The sequence below is a fragment of the Melopsittacus undulatus genome, chromosome 10 (assembly GCF_012275295.1).
Source record: "Melopsittacus undulatus isolate bMelUnd1 chromosome 10, bMelUnd1.mat.Z, whole genome shotgun sequence".
Classification (NCBI taxonomy): Eukaryota; Metazoa; Chordata; class Aves; order Psittaciformes; family Psittaculidae; genus Melopsittacus; species Melopsittacus undulatus.
Genome location: NC_047536.1, coordinates 18,501,037 through 18,518,653, shown reverse-complemented (window position 1 = coordinate 18,518,653; position 17,617 = coordinate 18,501,037). Strand labels below are relative to the sequence as shown.

The following is a 17,617-nucleotide window of genomic DNA, read 5'->3' as shown; positions in this document are numbered from 1 at the left end:
CTCTGCAAAGGCCATGCTTGCACAATAGAGAACCTGGTCATCTTATTTCATCTGATATTTAGGTCTGCATTCCCTCCCTCGAGTGTTTTCCAGAGCTCCCAATGTCTCAGAGACTTAAGACCCTTTCATGCTTTGGGAAGTGAATTCCTTCATGTTGGATAGTTGTGCTCAGCTATGAATGGCCCTGTATGCTCTGTGATATCATTGCCATGTTACTATAAGGCTATGGGATGGTTGCAGCACCATTTAAACATACACACCTGAGAACACCTAGGATATCTGGATGGCTGCAATGTTTCATAGACACATCTCCCCAGTCATGGAAAACATTGCATGAGTCTGGATGGTGAGCAAATTCTACCATTCAGAAAGAAATCCGGTGATCTAGATTTAGGATAGCCTGCAAATACAAACTGTGTTGCAGTGCGCCCTCAGACCCGTTCACACACATCTCACCAATTTCAGTGGTAAACATCTGAGGGAGCACCTTGACTCAGGATGTGCAGCAGGGAGTTTTATAGGCTCTGCACATGGCACAGTTTGCTCCTGGATGCTAAGGTAGCAAGTGCAATGCAGGTGCAGACATTGCATGGAAAAGAGGAAGAAAGCTATCCACAGTGAGGCACAAACATGAGGGGGCTTTAAAAAGCATGGAAAAGATGGAGGGCTTGAACTCCCCATCAACAAAATATGAATATCAATTAAAAGATCTTGAAATAGGCCAAGGACCTTGCAGCTCCCATCTCAGAAAACTTGTGAGTACATCATTTTGTACCACACCAAGAAATCCTCATCAAGGGGCTGTTTTCTTGTATTGCAATTCTAAAATAGCATGGTTGTGAGCAGGAGGGACGTGCTGACCTCCACAAGCTCATGATGGCTCTGCCTGTTGGGATCCTATCCGATCACTGAAGCCTTCATAAGGACTGGGAGCCTCCTTCAGGCAGAATCCAGCCTCCAAAAAACAAAATCCAGACAAAGTCAGACTTGCTACCAGTCCTAAAGAAGGTGAAGACCAAGATGGCTGAATATTTTCCCTCTTTTACTGTAACTATGGTTGCTTTAAATAGCCAGTGAAGACATTTGAGCATAGCTCCAGAAAGAATTTGACACTAAGTAAATCATAATTATTTCTGTCTTCCAAAGCAGAATATAGGTTAATTAGCACTCTGATGTCTGAACCATCTGCAAAAGATTAGTTAACTAATGAGCCAAAATACATTGCAGCGTCTATGTGGGTACAAGGTGTTAACAAAGTAAATGCATTGCAGTTTCCATAAATGCAATTATCAGCCATACGATTCTGGGGGCCATGAGCTAAGTGCTGTGCATTATCTTTCCTAGGAAGCTTTATTTCCATTAACTGTCTCTCTCTTCAGCTCATGGGGAGTACACAGAATAAGCTTTACTTTGAGTGCATTTTGACTGGGGTTGGTCCTCCTGAAATAAGGTGGTTTTGTAATGGGGAACATTTTGTATTTATTCACAGACTCTAGGCAAACAGACTATTTCAGGGAACTTTAAAGTCAGTATGAATGCTCTGAAGAACTTGAACTTGCCTTCCCACATCTCCATCTCAAAACCCTCTCTATTCCTTGAGTGGGACTCACATGGGATTTCTTCAGTTTTCCCTGTTTTGGATAATTTGGCTTTGTGCTCTCTTTTTGATCACTTGTCCAACGGTGGAGAAGAACTCCTGCCAGGTCGATGGATGGATTTTGCATCTGTAAGACTATCTCATGTCAGACAGTACCACACCTTGAACTAGCTGGTCTTGAAAGGTGCAGTTTCTGCCCTCACATTATTGCCCATCTCAGACATTCCTAAATGTAACTGAATTTTAACATCTGGAGGAAAAAAGATACTCAAAGCCAGATTCACCTAGAAGGAAGAAATAAGCTCTTTCAGCAGCCCAGGAGACCTAACTGATGACTTGAGGGACATGTTTGAACCTGCTACAACACATATAAGAATTATTTCTGTATTTTCAACCTTGTTTTCATTCATCTGTGGCAATATCCTGGCATTGTGTTCCCATGTAGAAGCAAGAAAAACAATGGTGAACTCTCATTCAACATCTCTCTAGGATAATTTCCTAATCAGATATCCTCAATGCAGGAAAACTGGTCTAGCTACAAAAGGGACAGGTCTCAGCAAAAATCCAAATGCAGCCCAGCTTCTAAGACAGACCTGATCTAAAATAAGCCTGGCTCCCACTTGCCTCCAAACCTGGCTCTGTGAATGGAAGTGAGTGAAGATGAAGCCTGAATAAGAGACAGGCTGACCATGCTATACAGATGACTCACGAATGTCACCTTGCTCAGGGCCACCTCTCATGTGCAGGACCCCAAGGGAAAACAGACACTACATGATGGCTCTAGGAAACTACTAAGATTAAAACAGTTAAAACAACAGGTACAAAACAAACATAACAGGACAAGAACTGACAGCAACTGTTCCAAAGAAACACCATTGGATGGAAAAATCAAGCATTCCTCCTTTGCCATTAGGCCCATAAGAAGTTGTTGTACATACAGCCAGGATGAAAAAGAGAAAACTGAAAGAAATGTTAGGAATTTTTGGAATCATGCCTAGCAGAGGGATGTTTGGAGCTGCAAAATTAAAATTATTGATGTGGTTTTCTTTTTTTGTTGTTTATTTTTCTTAGAAGTATGATAAATGGCTCCTTCACATGCCAACAATTACAAGACAGGAAGGATGTTCCTGTTTGCTTTTATAATATCAAAATTAAGAAAAAAGGTTGAAGCTTAAACAGATAAATAGAATCAGATAAATAAATAGAATATCCTAATTCCCATATTTGCAAAACAGAAAACAAACACTGCAAAGAGTGCAACAGAAAACATCTCAAATCTGTGAGAATAGATTCACCTTCATTAGAAGGGCCCCGAGTCATTTCAGAGCCTGAACCACACTGGATGCAAGAGCTGCCTTCTGGACTGCCTGCACTGCATTCATGTGCTTGTTGCTGATATGGGAAATGCTGAATCTAATTTGAGCTGAACTTAATAAATGGAGTAATCAAACCCCTTGGGCCTCATCCACTACCAGTTGATGCATCTTTGATTTGTTGGGCTGGCTTTAGCTCAGGAGCTATGTGACGAGAAAAATCCATCAGCAAATGCAGTAATACAGAGAACATGGATTAAGTATCTCTGCACTGGGTTATGCTAGCATACAAACATAAAGCCACATGTATGATTTTGATCAAACTATTTTGATTAAAATACGTTCAATAAATAAACAAATCAGCTGGAGCATCAATCAGATTAACTAAAGCTATGGCTTCTGAGGAGTTACTAGTCCCTTTAAATCATTACAATTCACATGGTTCATGACTGTAATGTGAGGAATCTGCCTAAGAGAACTGCACCTCTGACACGACCCACATCACCATCCCAGTGTGCAGAATGTGGCAACACTGCTCTAAGCAGGTCAGTTTGCATAATGCACTTCACAGAGGCCAGCTCACATCCAAGTGTACGGCTGTGTGCAGTGTCCAAGCTCTGCTACTAACTCAGATCTGGGTCTGTACTTTTTAGAAGGTTCTTCATTTTAAAGGAAGGTCTTCAAAGATGCTTCACGTGACGGAAGCCAAAGACATGCAACAGCTGCAGGTCTGGGCTCAGAAATGCAGGAATTGTGCTCATTTGGACTTGCCATAAATTTGGCCCTTGACAGGATCTGAACTGACTCAGTGAGTGAAAATGCACACCTTTTTCAGGGCTTGTTCAAAACTGGTTCCTCTCCCCTTTCAAATCACACTTCATTTTAGAAAACATCAAAATGCTTTCCTCATGAGAACTCCCTCTGCAAGCATGGATCCAAGGCAGGGTAATACCATACTCTGCAAAGCTGTGCAGTTCACATGGCACAGGATGAGCGTCCCTTCTGGATAATGCTCTGTGAAACCAACGGTTACACCGCAGCAGCCCCCCTGCCATCACCTAATACAGCAGACACATTCATAGCAAATGGATCAGCCAGGATCCAGTTTCCAAATGCAGGGTTTGAATAGTTAGATGCTCCCATTGCTGCTCAATGGGAGCTTGGTGTTTTACTTCCCTGCACATTACACTGAAATTTCATACCCCTTTTCCTCCACCTCCCCCATCTCCTTGCCCCAAGCTTTTGTGATTTACATGGCAATGGAGACTGAACTGTGCGCATACATTGATTTGCCAGGTGGTCTGGCAAAAGGAAGCAAATCCAGGCTACTTACCTCAGTGCAGACCCCTTTGGCGTTGCAATGCCATAGCCTTTGGAGTCCAAGTTACCTCCCACCTTCATGGTGTCACAGGGCTTCCGCTGCTCAATGTACTCGTTCATTGTGGACTCCAAGAGGTAGGCATACTTCCCTTTCGACTTCCTCACCCGGATCATCCCCTCTTCTGTCGTCCTCACAAAAACGGAGGGCTCGGCTGACTTCATGTAGGTCCACATCTTCTCAAACACTGCTATTTTGGATCGCTGCATAGGACAGCAGAAACCCGACAGAAGCATTAACAGGGGGTTGGGTCACAGCTGAGATTTCCAGCTTGGACTGAACACACATATTGGATGGGCCAAGGAAGCCAAAAGGGTTAATGGGACATTAATGAACCTCCTGCCATTTCTGCACCTGGGTCTGGATCAACCCCTGATTTTTGCCACATATTTGTGTATTGCAAGAGATTTTGTGGATCAAACCATGGGCAAACCAAGCTGGAAATCAGGAGATTGTTTCTTTTGCAGCTGCCTAGAGTAGCTCCTCAGTAATGGGTGCAAGTACACAGATATTCCATATTTGTGTTTATAGTCACAGAGTAGCACATGTGCTGGACTCATTGCCAGCCTTCTGAGTGGCATAAGGAAAACTGAATTTTTCCTGTTCTAAGAGCAAGCTTAGCAGGTCCTAACATGGTAAAGGGGAAGCAAGAGAAAAAAAACAGACTCAAGCTGAGGATGAGAGGATGAACCTGGGGGACTTGTCACACAAGGGACTAATAGAAATATGTGCTTTAAATTTCCCCTTTTACCCTAAAAAATTCTTTTGTGGAGCCAGCTTCCAGGGTCCCATAGGCGATTTCCGTCTGCTTGGCCAAGTCCTCTGCACTCTCAATGGGAGAAACCATCCTTTCCACGGTGAGGAAGGCAGCCAGGTTAGCTGTGTAGGAGGATATGATGATCAAGGTGAAGAACCACCAGACGCCACCGACTATGCGGCCGGAAAGAGACCTGGACATAGAGAGGAGAGTCAAACACTGCCCCTGCTTTTACAAGCCCATTGTTTACTGGGTATGTACTCAAAGTCACATTCTCCAGTCACTTCCAGGCAAGCCAAAGGTCTGTCTCAGTTCTTAGTCTACTTTTCAAGGTGTCAGTGTAATTAGAGGGGAATAAAAAATTCACAAAGAAAGAAAAATATCAATAAACTGATTGAATTTGCTTAAATTTTCGATTTCTTTCAGAGTATATAATAATATAAGTAATAAGACATGGGAACAGCTGTGAGAAAGGTTTATCTGGGCAGGGCACTGCACTTCCAAACAGCATCTCTCCAAGGTCTGTGTTGAGCCACATAACCCCAGTGGGAAGAAGCACCAACATGGAGTCAAGACCGGATACATAGACTGGTCTTGTACTGCGTCAGCTCCTTTATCACCTGAAGTTTCAAACCACAAACTGTGTTTTTCTGTAAGACACATTGAAGGTCTGAGAGGAGCTGCAGTCTTAATGAATAATTTGTTCACTGACATTCTTTGGTTTGCATTAAGCAGATGGTTAGACAAGATGCTCGTAATAGTGCCTTAAAATCTAGGTGTTTTGCACTAGCTGCAATCAAATAGACAATTATTTGTAACCATAAGATAACTATAGCAGCATGTAAGTCGAGCAGGCATTAATTTATATTAAAACCTTTCAAACCATTTTTAAGAGTGGAAGATGATTTTAGTGTGATGTCAGTGTTCATGCATTCTGTCTAAAGTATTTACATGCTCCTTCTCCAGATGCACAGCACTGGCCCAGACAGAAGGTAATTTACAATGCTATTTGATAAAGCCAGACAGTCTGACTAAAGAGGACTTGCTCATGAGAATCAGTGCTTATTTCTCTGGGGGTAGATCATGTCTGCATGTCTCAGTGCTGTCTTTCTGCTGACCTGAGTCACTCCACAGGAATATTGTTTGTCAGATGATTACAGAGATATTCCAGTCCAGCTAAGGACACTGGACCAGCTCATGATAGCGTGTGCTATTCTGTGTCCTGGTCTGCATGAAGTCTTGCAGCCAGCTGCTATGGTTTACTGTGCCTTACCGCAACTTGACAAACCTACATGAGGTCCTTCCATCAAGGGAAAAAGCATACCCTGCAAATCACTGAAATTAGAGCTGGAAAGAGACCCTAAACATAGCCCACCAACTGCATGACTTAATCTAGGTTCTATCCTTTCCACTTTGTCCAGTCTGGTTTGAAATGCTGCTGATGTGAGGGGAGCTGCTCCTGCAGACATCACGTCATCTCCCTGTTTAGACTAAATCATGCTTTAATCTCTTTAGTCAAAACTCCTTGAGATCACTTCCCAAGAGAAAGCAGGCACAGCCACTGAGCCCACACCACACAGCATGTGCTTTAACATGTGGAAATAGGAGCCATCCCACCACTAAATCCACTGTCAGCCCAGTGCTCCTGGAGAAGCAGAGGATAACTGCAGGAAACATGACTGCAAGGCGTTACAGCGACAGAAAGGACACACGCTGTATTTTACATGTGTGACTAAAGGGACTTCTGGCCTCCCCTCTGGTTTCTTCTTCCATGGGTTTTTCTGAAACTAGGCAGAAAATCCATCTCACCATAAGCACCACCTCAGTCAATGACTTTAAAGGATACAGCTTGCAGGGTCTTTCAGGAAAGTCTACAGGACCCATCCCCAAGGTGGTACCATAGCAAGTTCACAAACTCTTTCCACTACCATCCAGATCTTAAAAAACCAAGAAAGGTTGGACTAAGTTTTTTTTCACGTCCACAGCCCACTGACATGGTTTCCAACGAGAAGTTATATGCTGGTTATGCTGTAGGGTGCCACACAAGCCTCCTCCTTCACTGGCAACTGCAGCAACAGGGCTGAGTTGACCAACAATCCCTCATCCCAGATTACTTTCTTTTTATGCCTCCCCATAACTGGCAGACAGAGAGGGGGATCAGAGGTTTATTGTGGGGGTGCTGGATGCTGTGAGAAAGGCAGGCAGATGGGCAGCACTGTTGTTCTATGCTATCTTTAACTCTCTAAGAGAGACATACTCACCAACCAACCTCTGGAGATGAGTAGGGATCTCCAGGGATGAGTCACCCCACCTATCTCAGGCTGGGAGAAGGTGCCTCTGCAGACCTCCACCTCTATTGAATTTTGAAGGAACTAGGATGACTAAATTGGGCTGAACAGCTAATTTTTAAGCTGTTAGGTGAGATAAATGTGACCCTCGTGCTTCCCATCTGCAGAGAATACTCAGCCTGCAGGGCTGTCAGCCCAAACAACTTTACCTTTTGTTCTGGATTTAGAGGGGGACTGGGGAGGGAGGCAGCTATGGATTCAGCTCACATGTCTTCAGATTGATGGGGAAGAGGCAAAAAATACCTGTCTCTAATTAGCCTGGATGACGTGTGGTCAGGGAAGGAAGTGCTCAGAAAAGGCACAGAGGCGTTAAACAAAAGTAACCAGATAATGTCAAATAGAACAATCTCAGGTGATGAAGGCCACTTTGAACTGGCAAATCCATTTGCATGGCAAATAATCACATTCATCTTCAGCTGCAAATTATCCAGCCTTTCCTTCCTGATGAAGCTGGGACATTTCTGCAACTTGTTTCAATCTCTTCAGGGGCAGTCAGCCGGATTCCTGCCTCTAGATCCTCAACATCCTGGTGATATTCATTACTGGCTTATCCCATGGGGACTGCCTGCTGTCAGCTGCAGATGGCTTATGCTTCCCAGCTCAGCACCTGGCATTGACAGCATGAAATATATCCATGGGGTATTGAGACTGGGAGGTAACAATAAGGGTTGGGGAAAGAGGGAGAGGGGACTGCAGCTTCTTTCCCATGGGAGCCAGATGAGACAGGATGCATGTCTGTGTTGTGCACCAGTCTCATCTGGGCTGTGTCTGCTCCTGGTGGTGGTCATTTCTCCTCATGACATGAGATGCTGTGAGGAGGTGATTGCTCACTCTCATAGACTGCGGAGGAAAGGAGAGGAGATAAACAACTTGCTGTGACTGCCAGAATGGCTAAGGCTTCGTGTGTATGATGTTTTATTGCAGACACTGCTAATGGGAAATGTTTGCTCTTATGGGTAGATTGACTTGGGGCTAGAAGCTGTGAATCTAAACTGCTGTATACATGTGTAGAAAAAACATTCAGCATAGGGCCTCTATAGGATATCATCCCTTTACTCCATGGTTGTGCAGCATCTAACACAAGGGAGACCTGGCTGGTTATGAAGGCTCTTGGAGACTAGTGCAATACAGTAAAAAATATAACAGTCATGATGAAATATCACACAAGCAGATTTGATCCCATGTGACATCCGCATGGCTCAGTAGCAGTGAACATGGGTTACACAGAGCAACCTGGAATTTTGTGAATAACCATATTGCCTATTTAGATTTTGAGCCAATGCTTATTACTGCTTGCCACTGCAAGTGGCTGGGAAGACAATATCCATTATGATCTTGTTCTGTTACTTCTGTAGACCAAGCAGGCAAGCAGCAGTGCTACCATCACGGGACGCATTTGCAAAAGTGCCCTTGTAATTTAGGAGATAATGTTCCATTTCTAGAAGTGACTTCAATACTGGGGAGCTAAAAGCCTGGTCAAAAGCCAATGAGACTTCAGAGTTATGTTTCTGTTCTAGTAAGAGCACTCACAGAGGAACAGATATACATCGTACTTCCAAGTAATTTTGAGGATTTAAAAATCTCACTCCCCAGCTAGATAACAGAAAATGACCTTCCACTTGACCAACAAATGCTTTGCAGCTTAAGCCCTAGTTCCAGTTAATTTCTCTTCACTAATGGGCAGTGTGGGGTTTAAATCTTCTTGCATGGAGAATTTACATGTCCCCATATCCATTCAAGCATAACACGAAAGCAATCAGCTCTCTGCTGTGTGAAAATGAGTTAGTGACTTGGTCCACTGCAGAGATAAGGTGAGATGGAACACATTGGTTAGTATTCTAAAGATACACTAAGGTTTGGATGTTTGGATTTGTCTATTTGAACTCGGGATTTATCCACATTCATTATCATAGTAATACTTGCAATATCAGGGTCTAAATAAAATCTGAATAAAATAAACAAGGACAACAGTGAAAGGATTTAATGAATGGCTATTTCTAGGATGCACAAAGGGATGAAATAGACTAGATTATATATTTTTTAATCTATACAGTTTCTTCTACACCTACACTCTTCTTTCTTCCAGAATTCAATGTAAGATCTCTTGGTTTCTCCTTCTAGCCCTGCCCGTACTGGTTAAAATCACACTTCCCACCACTATCTTCTCCCCGAGTTGGGGTCCTGCCTGCCCGTCACAGCACAGTAACAAGAACAGGGTGCTCCTTTCCGATATTACCCTCGCAGGAGTAAGTAGTAAATACTGTGCCCTCATTATCCATGATGAAAATCTACTTACAATTAGAGCTGGCTGGGAACCAGAATTTCAGTGCCATGGAAAATTCTGAAACAGTAAATGAAACCTTAACGTTCTCGATAATCAGAATGAAAAGATAATGCTTGCAAATGTCCTCTGAAAGAAGCTGTCTGAAAACGGCTGGCTTGGGTCTGTCCAAGCTTTGCATTTTTTCCATTATTGAATGTTTAATTTCTGAAAAGCTAAAAGGCATAATTTTAACATGGTAAACAATTTTGTTTCTGCTTTCTCATTACACATGATTTTCTTTCAGCTTCTGTAATACATTAAACCCTTACCTACTACATGTATAATTTAAAAGATAATTCTGGAATGTGTTATTTTAGACCTGTTTAATGGAAAACCTGAAAAGAATAATTTTGATTTTCTGACTTAGATGACATTTTTTTTACCTTTTTACCTTTCCTTACAAAAGCCAATACATTTTGCCAGTGGACACTAGGAAAGAATTCTAAGTTCCTTTTGTGCCTGTGGTGTGATTTTTGTGTTCTGTGCTCAGCATTGATGGATTCGTCACAGAAAAAAAAAAAAAAAAAAGAAACTCACACAGCTGTAATCTCTGAGTTTTTAGAACAAAATGCAATCCTTGATCAAACAATTTTTTCTTTGATCTTATCCCTTACAGAAGGCAGGAAAAGCTGACAGGAGTTTGCCTCTGCTTTGCTGTCTTATTAGAAGAGCACAATACATTTTTGCAAGAAGACATTAACAAGATCATCAGAAAATAGACAAAATAAACCTCATTGGCAAACTGTTCAAGCACCATCTCAGTTCTCCCCCACTTCTCCCTTCCCCCTTCCCAAATCTATTTCTTCTAGAGAATTACACCTAAACTGACAGTGTTTTAATTAGAAGTGTAAATCTGGGATTCTAAAGCCATAGTTGCTTTGGGAGGATTTCCCAGATTTCCTGTTAAATTCAATTCTAATAAAGGCTCACTTAGTCAACTGACATATTTGTCACTGAATGAAATTATGCAAAACTGTTGAAAGAAAAGCTATTACATGCTTGTTCTACTGATTGTGGGTCAAATTCACTTTAGGTCTTCTGCCCACACAGATCCTCTGATCTCCAGCACTACCCTGCTAATTTGATACTGACTCTACATGATTTCGTGGGTCTATCTGAAGACTGACTGGTAGTGGATTAGTTGCAAACATTGTGCTCCAGTTTTGCTCTTATTTTAAACAAATTTTCAACATTAGGCTCTGTCGATGGAAATCAGCTTTGCTTTTTCTCTGTGTCACAGACCATCTGGCATGATTGCTCTCACCATTTCATCTCCCACCCTGACATGAACCTTAGATTTGTTGTGAATAGTCATAGATAGAGGAACAAACTTAGCATGGGGTTGTGGAGCTGGGAACAGCTCTGGGTGCATCCCTCACATACATGCTGCAAAGCTCTTCTTATGCACTGTTATGCCACAGAGAGTTTTGAATGAGCAGTTTGTCCAGAATCATAGAATGGTTTGGGCTGAAAAGGACCTTCAAGGATGAGCAGGGACACCTTCCACTACACCAGGATGCTCCAAGCCCAATCCAAACAAGCTGTTTGTCATAAAATGAGAGTAATTATAATGCATGCTTCTCTATGCTGTATTATTAATCTTGTTGCCCTTATCAGTTTGCATTTACATATTATTGAACCCTGATGCCTGGTATAAGAGTCTGGAGCCCTAACTACAGTGCTGGGCTTTAACACTGCAAGAGTGCCCTTAAAAACCACAGAAATAAGAATGTTTTCTACTGACATTCTCATTTACCTCTCCTAGCAGTACAAATTCCTTCTTCATCTCCCTTCACATCTTTTCTATAGAGGTTACAGCTGCCTGTTTTGATTCACTGTGGATAACATTAACCTGTGAGACAGGGTGAAAAAGCTGGGAGTGCACAGGTACTGGGAGTTCCATGCCATCTCTCTCTTGCTTTTCTTTTTCTAATTTGAAAACATTTGAGAGCTTCCTAACTTTTGTATATAGGCTGGAGATCTGCTTTTTTCCATGTTTTGGGGCAACCCATATCGGCTCAACGAACACCAAAGCCAATATGCCGTAAGGAGGCAATATGGATTGCAGAAACCCAGCAGAAGTCCTTTTAAGGAGGAGTCTTGGTGTCACTTGCTGTGTAAATATTGCAACAACTGAACATATTGTCTGCAAATATGCAGAAACACCCAGATTCAATGGGAGGTGTATATCTGTGAGGCTTTAATTATAAGTCATAGTTTATTTACCATTTAAGCTAATGGCCTTGGACAGCAGTATATTGTCCCTCTCCTACTGTTTCATCTCTTCTTTTGCAGAATATGTTGGCACTTTTTTCTTCAATTTACCTTTAATGAGCAAAACCTCTATCTAAAGTGAGATTTCCTGCTTAGTCAGAAATGCATCATGCCACTTGTGGTTCCTCAGTCATTGGAGCTTGGATTGCTGCAGTGCTAAGTATAACCATGACTATGTGGAGTCCCTACAGGCTGTTTTCAAGATATTCACTTAGCATTTTAACAGGCAAGAGATACCTAATGGCTTAACTAGAGGACTAGCATCAGAAACTCTTTTTTCTGTTGTTCCCTGGAAAGCCCTGCCACGTTATGGGTAGCTTAATTCATGTCTCTAGTTCAGTTTCCCGCTATAGGAGAAGGAGATGAATCACATTTATGAACTTCGGGCCTGAAGCGTTAACCACCAGGTGGAATTCACTTCTGAGGTGCTGCTTTGCCCACTTCCCCTTCCTAAAATACTTAATCCCTGCAGGCAGAGGCAACATCAAATGGGCCCAGCTATGGAGGGGTAATTTATGTACCCAATAGCAATCTGCAGGTTGTGTGCTCCTGTGGTCCTCAGTGGACACAGACTGCAGCCTGCTGATACACAACCAACACAAGTCACCTGCTTAACTAAAGAAGGATGGTGTTGGAAGCACTAGATGCCAAGCAAACATGGACTGACATAGGCAGCCAGCCCCCCTTAACTTCAGCAGGACCCATGTACAACCCACGGTATAAGAACACTCCTACAGAGCAGAACTGCACCAGTAAGACGTGTCCTTCCTGCAAAAGAGCCACCTTCTCTGAGCAGTCAGAACTGGCGGCTGAAATGAGATGCTTATCCTAAACCTACAGGATAGTACACCCAAGTCTTCCAGAGTGCTGCTAAAAAACATTGTAAAGAAAGGGCTAAAGATAGATGGATGAGGTGGAACCCTAATTAAAAATAGGAGTGTGGTTGACAGGCAGAACAGCTAGATCTAAAGAAGTACACTGTCATCCTCTCAAGTACAGGTGCTCCTCCACGTTACAAACCAGGGTAATTTAGAGGGATGAGTATTTAGACATAGGGTTGCTGAGAAACACGTGGTCACTTTGGGCTGCTTGGCAGCTCTGTTGAAAGGCAAACTCTTCCCCCTTCTGCAGCTCTGCCAGCTTTTGTACAAGGGAAAAAAAGTAGTCTCTCATCATGCCTTTGAGCAAAAATTTCAGTGTAAAAAAAGGCACTTCACGTATTTTTCTCACTTCTGTGACATTTGTTTGCTTTGCTGAGAAAAACTCGCAAGGTGACAAGCATAAAATGTTGTCAGCAGCACTGGTTGGAGCCCCCCAGGAGATTCATTACTCAGGGACTTCCTCAGCCTCAGGTGGCCCCAGATTTAACAGCACTCATCCTTCTTTTTAAACAACAGCCTATTGTGCTAATGTCCTCTGCTGTGTTGCTGGGTTTCATATGCTCTCCCTCAGTCTCCTCTTCAAAGTCTGCTCGATGAAAAAGCTTTTTTCCAAAAGATTTACTGTATTTTGCATTATACACTACCAGTTCTTCATTTTTCCAAAATCCTCTTTAGGCATCTGCATGTGCTTACAATTTTGAGCTCCGTTTCTGAGACTTTTGGGCAATGTTACATTATCTTAGGACTTCTTCCAGGGTGCCTTGCTTTGGTTCTTTTTTTGTTTTCTTGTATGTCTTTTGTTCAGATTTCCCAGTCTGGTGAGAGAAAGGCCTTTTCTGGAAGGAGAGCATTTTCTGCAGTGGAAAAACGTGACTCTGAGCAGTATTCCCAAAGATTCCCTTCCTTTTATGTCTCATTTCTAATTTAAAATGTGATCCCTCACCAAGGCTGTACAAGTTACATTTTCCCTTTTTCACTTTGAGCCTTTCTTTTTCCTACCAGAGCATACTGTAGCCCTTGGAGAAGTGTCGAGGAATAAGTCTGGTCTCCCCAGCAAGTGTTTTTTTAGACACACTTTATGTGCATAGGAATGCCTGTCTTTTAACATTAAAACCCCAAACTGTGAAGGGAAAACATGTTCAGCTTTTCTGCTATCCCTTTTCCACCTGCTAAGATCCATTTGGTGACTTCATTTCTGAAGGCTTCAGAAGCACTGCTAAGATGAAAAGCTGCCTCCTCCCCCTGTTTGCCTCTCTGCAGCCTGAGATCCTGCTTCTTATTGAGAGCTTCAAGAAATGAGAGAAGAGAGAATCCCTCCTATGGGAGAGCATCCTGTGCACTTGACTCCTGCATCTGGGTCCTCATGGACCCTTCTGCACATCTCACGCCTATCCATAGTATACAGGTACTTATTTTTACTGCTTTACCATGTGAGGACTTATCTTCTCCACTCTTCTTTCCTACTTCCCTGTTCACATATTTGCCTCCCATTACTTCTCTTCAGACTACATTGGGAGAATTCATTAGTGTATATAACATGCTTTGAAGTTGTCCAAATAACAGTGATGTAACACTTTTGCACTTCTATAGGCTCTTTTATCTGAAGATCAAAGTAGTATGTTATGATTACCATGATTGGATTATTGCTGCTTAGCCTTTGAATCTAAGGGTAAGCAGCAACTCTTCTGGGTAGGCATTAATCAGAATTACCGTCTGATTTTATTAAATAGATTGAATGCCATAAACGATGATGCTTCTTCAAGAAAGGGGTTTGTACACAAGCTCTACACCCTTTCTTACTATTTGATGATATAGATCAGGTGGCCCCTAAGCTGTCAATTGGCTCCTTTGATCGGAGTGAAAATGGAAGTTAGACCAAGACACCAACATGGAGGACATCAGAGGTAACTCCTTGATCTGCCTCCTCCAACTCCAGATCTTGCCAAAGCACAGCGAGGCTTTTGCCCCCCATTATCAGGACCCACATTTTGCTTTTCCCAAATACTTAGCTTCATCAAGACTTCCATAATGAATAACCTAGCATCTGTCATATTTCAGTCAATTTGTCTTTGCCTGCTCACCATTTCGGAGTGCTACAATGGACATTACTAGCTCTATGTATGCTAGCTCTACGTATGCATTCCCAAACTTCTTGTGAAAAGGGGGTATGGTGCTTCCCCAGTTACAGGACAAGTGGTTGGGGTGAAATGTGGGACAAAAGCAGAATAGGTACAATAAATCCCAAATTCCAGTATAATAAGTACTCTGGGTCTCCCAATGGAGGACATGAGGTTTTGGCCAGGTGGGGATTAGACCAGCAAAGAGCAGCTGTGGATGCTCTGTGTGTTATGAGCCATCACAGTTTGAATTGAGGAGTTCAGTGCTCATTCAACTGTGCATCCAGAGAGTATGCACATGATAACTTAGTGCTGATAAAAGTGATGTACAGCATATGGAAGAGTTATTTAAGCAGGGCTTCCCTGTGAAAACATGCTCAGGGCTTCCCAGCTTAGTTACAATATTTTCCTGGAGTGCCAATGCTAAAGCAGTGTGTGACAGACGGCCTTGCAGAGGACACCACTCTGGGGAGATGGAGGTCATTCAGCTCTTCACAACCCTTATTCTTCAACAAAAACACATGGCAATGCAACCTAGCTATTAGGAAGACGCAGCCATGTGCAGTCCTGGCTGGAGCTCAGAGGATGTCAGACCCCAGCTGAGCGGACGGCTCAGGGATAACAGGTTATCAAGAAGGAAGAAAATAAAAAGAGAGTGTGTGTTCCTTTTACTGATTGAAAATTGGCAAGGTGGAGTGTAACATAATAGGGAATCCCTGGAGCCTCAGAGGGTCTCCTGCCAGAGTTATGAGAAAGGCTATAAATCTCAGAGGACCCCCACAAATCTTAGTGCCACTCATGATCCTGAGCCAGCACAGAGCATTAGAAGCACAAGCAGCACATGCCATTTCCATGTCAGAGATGCCCTGAGAGAACTTCCCAATAGATTAAAAAAACTGGACAATACACTTTCCACCCCTTGCTATTTTTAACTATGTTTTCAATCAAAAATATGACAAACATCTATTTAGCCCAGAAGAAAGAGATTGCAAATATATTTTTAGCTAAATAAATCTGCTTTTGGATCAAGTGTTTGTCTTCTTATTTTAAACACAACTGGTGGGAGGATTAGTAAGTCTGTCACTCAATGGGGGACCTCCAGCGAATTTCTTGCTGCCCCCCCCAGGAACCTCAATGGCAAAAGCCTGAAGTCAGAGCTGTGGAAGAGTGACTGGGTATGTTTGATAGGGAAACCACACCAAGCAGGTGGCTTACAGGTCAGTGGAATGAACATTCATTACATCTGCAGCATTTAGAAATATCCAGATGGCAGAGCATGGAAATTCAATAGACTCGTTTTGTCCTTTACAGATTAAATTGCATTTCCCCAACAATATTCTCTCGGCTGGTTATTTTCTTCTTTTGAGTCCTGTGTATCCTTCAGCATTTTTCCAAATGAAAAATTGGATAGCAAGGATGATTATTTTAAACGAATTTCCATTTTCCCCTGGCTGCCACATTGCGGTTGCCATGGAATTGTGCAGACTCCAAAGGGGACTGTTTAGTTGGATATTGTGCGATTTGTCTAGCTACTCCTCTGGTGAGTCACTTTCCCAAGTTAAGGGTGTTTCAAAGATAAGTGAAGAGATAAGGGAAGTTCCTGGAGATTTATAAGTACTGCTCTTACCCTGCGACCTGAATTTCCTCTCCCTGGACATAATTAACTCTACCAGGTAGAGATAATCACAAAATCACTTTTAAATGACTTCTACAGAAGTTAGAATCCTGATTTTTTATTGCCACACTGAGAGACTAACCTCAGCTCACCAGTTCAAGCAAACTGTCAAAAATAAATGATCCTCAGCTTTGTCCCCTTGGACAAGCTTTTAAGCCTTCCAGATATACCCTATGTTGAAGAAGGAGCAGGGTTGCTTCCAGCATGGCTTGGCTGCCTTGATCCCCAGGGCAGCCCTAGCATGAAATGCAGGTTACATGTGCTCCCAAAGGAAAACAACAAACTGCTTTCTCCTTCATTGCAAAAATGTGCCCTTTGCCTTGAGACTGAGCAGTGAAGCCAACTGGTGATTAGCATCCTGTAGGAGCAAGTACATCATCTCCCATGTTCCCAGAGAGGCTTCAGGAAGCCCTGCCAGCAAGCTCCACTCCACCACTCATTCCTGTGCAGACAGTGCAAGGAAAACAGGAAAAGGACAAATCTTTCCTAATTTATTCTAGGAATCCTGCCTTAGGAGAGCTTGAACAGAAGACAAGTTAAGGTTTAAGTTTATAATGGGTACCACAAGGATGTCATCAAAACTGTGCATCAGGCCAAAAAGACTGCCTGCTGCTTGGACCGTCAAAGAAGATGCCTACTGAAATCAAGAAGAGTCGCCAAATAAACACCAAAAATCAACCTTCATTTCAGGAAGGAAATGAAATCCTTTTAATTGCTAAATGAAGCTGATTCTAATTTCCCAGATTCTAAATTTTTAACAAAATCTGTATGTGCGCTGCAAATACGAGTTAAGCAAAGGACAGAAAGGAAATAATGTTCTTGAAACAACCCAAATCAAACCTCCCACTGAAAAAGAGAAAGCTTTTGTTCTAAATATTTTCTGATTCAGTTGTTGTCTGAAACCGGATAAAATCTTTCAGTATGAGGAATATCTTGATGGAATTTAAAAGTGCT

The 17,617-nt window shown here is 42.5% G+C and overlaps 1 protein-coding gene across 5 annotated transcripts in view; it reads right to left on the bottom strand.

Annotated features, from left to right (window-relative positions):
* Positions 1-17,617, bottom strand: part of GRIA1 (glutamate ionotropic receptor AMPA type subunit 1) — a 120,948-nt gene that overhangs the window by 13,322 nt on the left and 90,009 nt on the right. For all 5 annotated transcript variants that reach the window (XM_005147181.4, XM_005147180.4, XM_034066769.1 and 2 more), the window contains 2 exons: positions 5,040-5,238; positions 4,244-4,491 (listed from right to left, as the gene is read on the bottom strand). In XM_005147181.4, the coding sequence (XP_005147238.2) occupies positions 4,244-4,491; positions 5,040-5,238 (447 nt within the window). The remainder of the gene's footprint in view (positions 1-4,243; positions 4,492-5,039; positions 5,239-17,617) is intronic.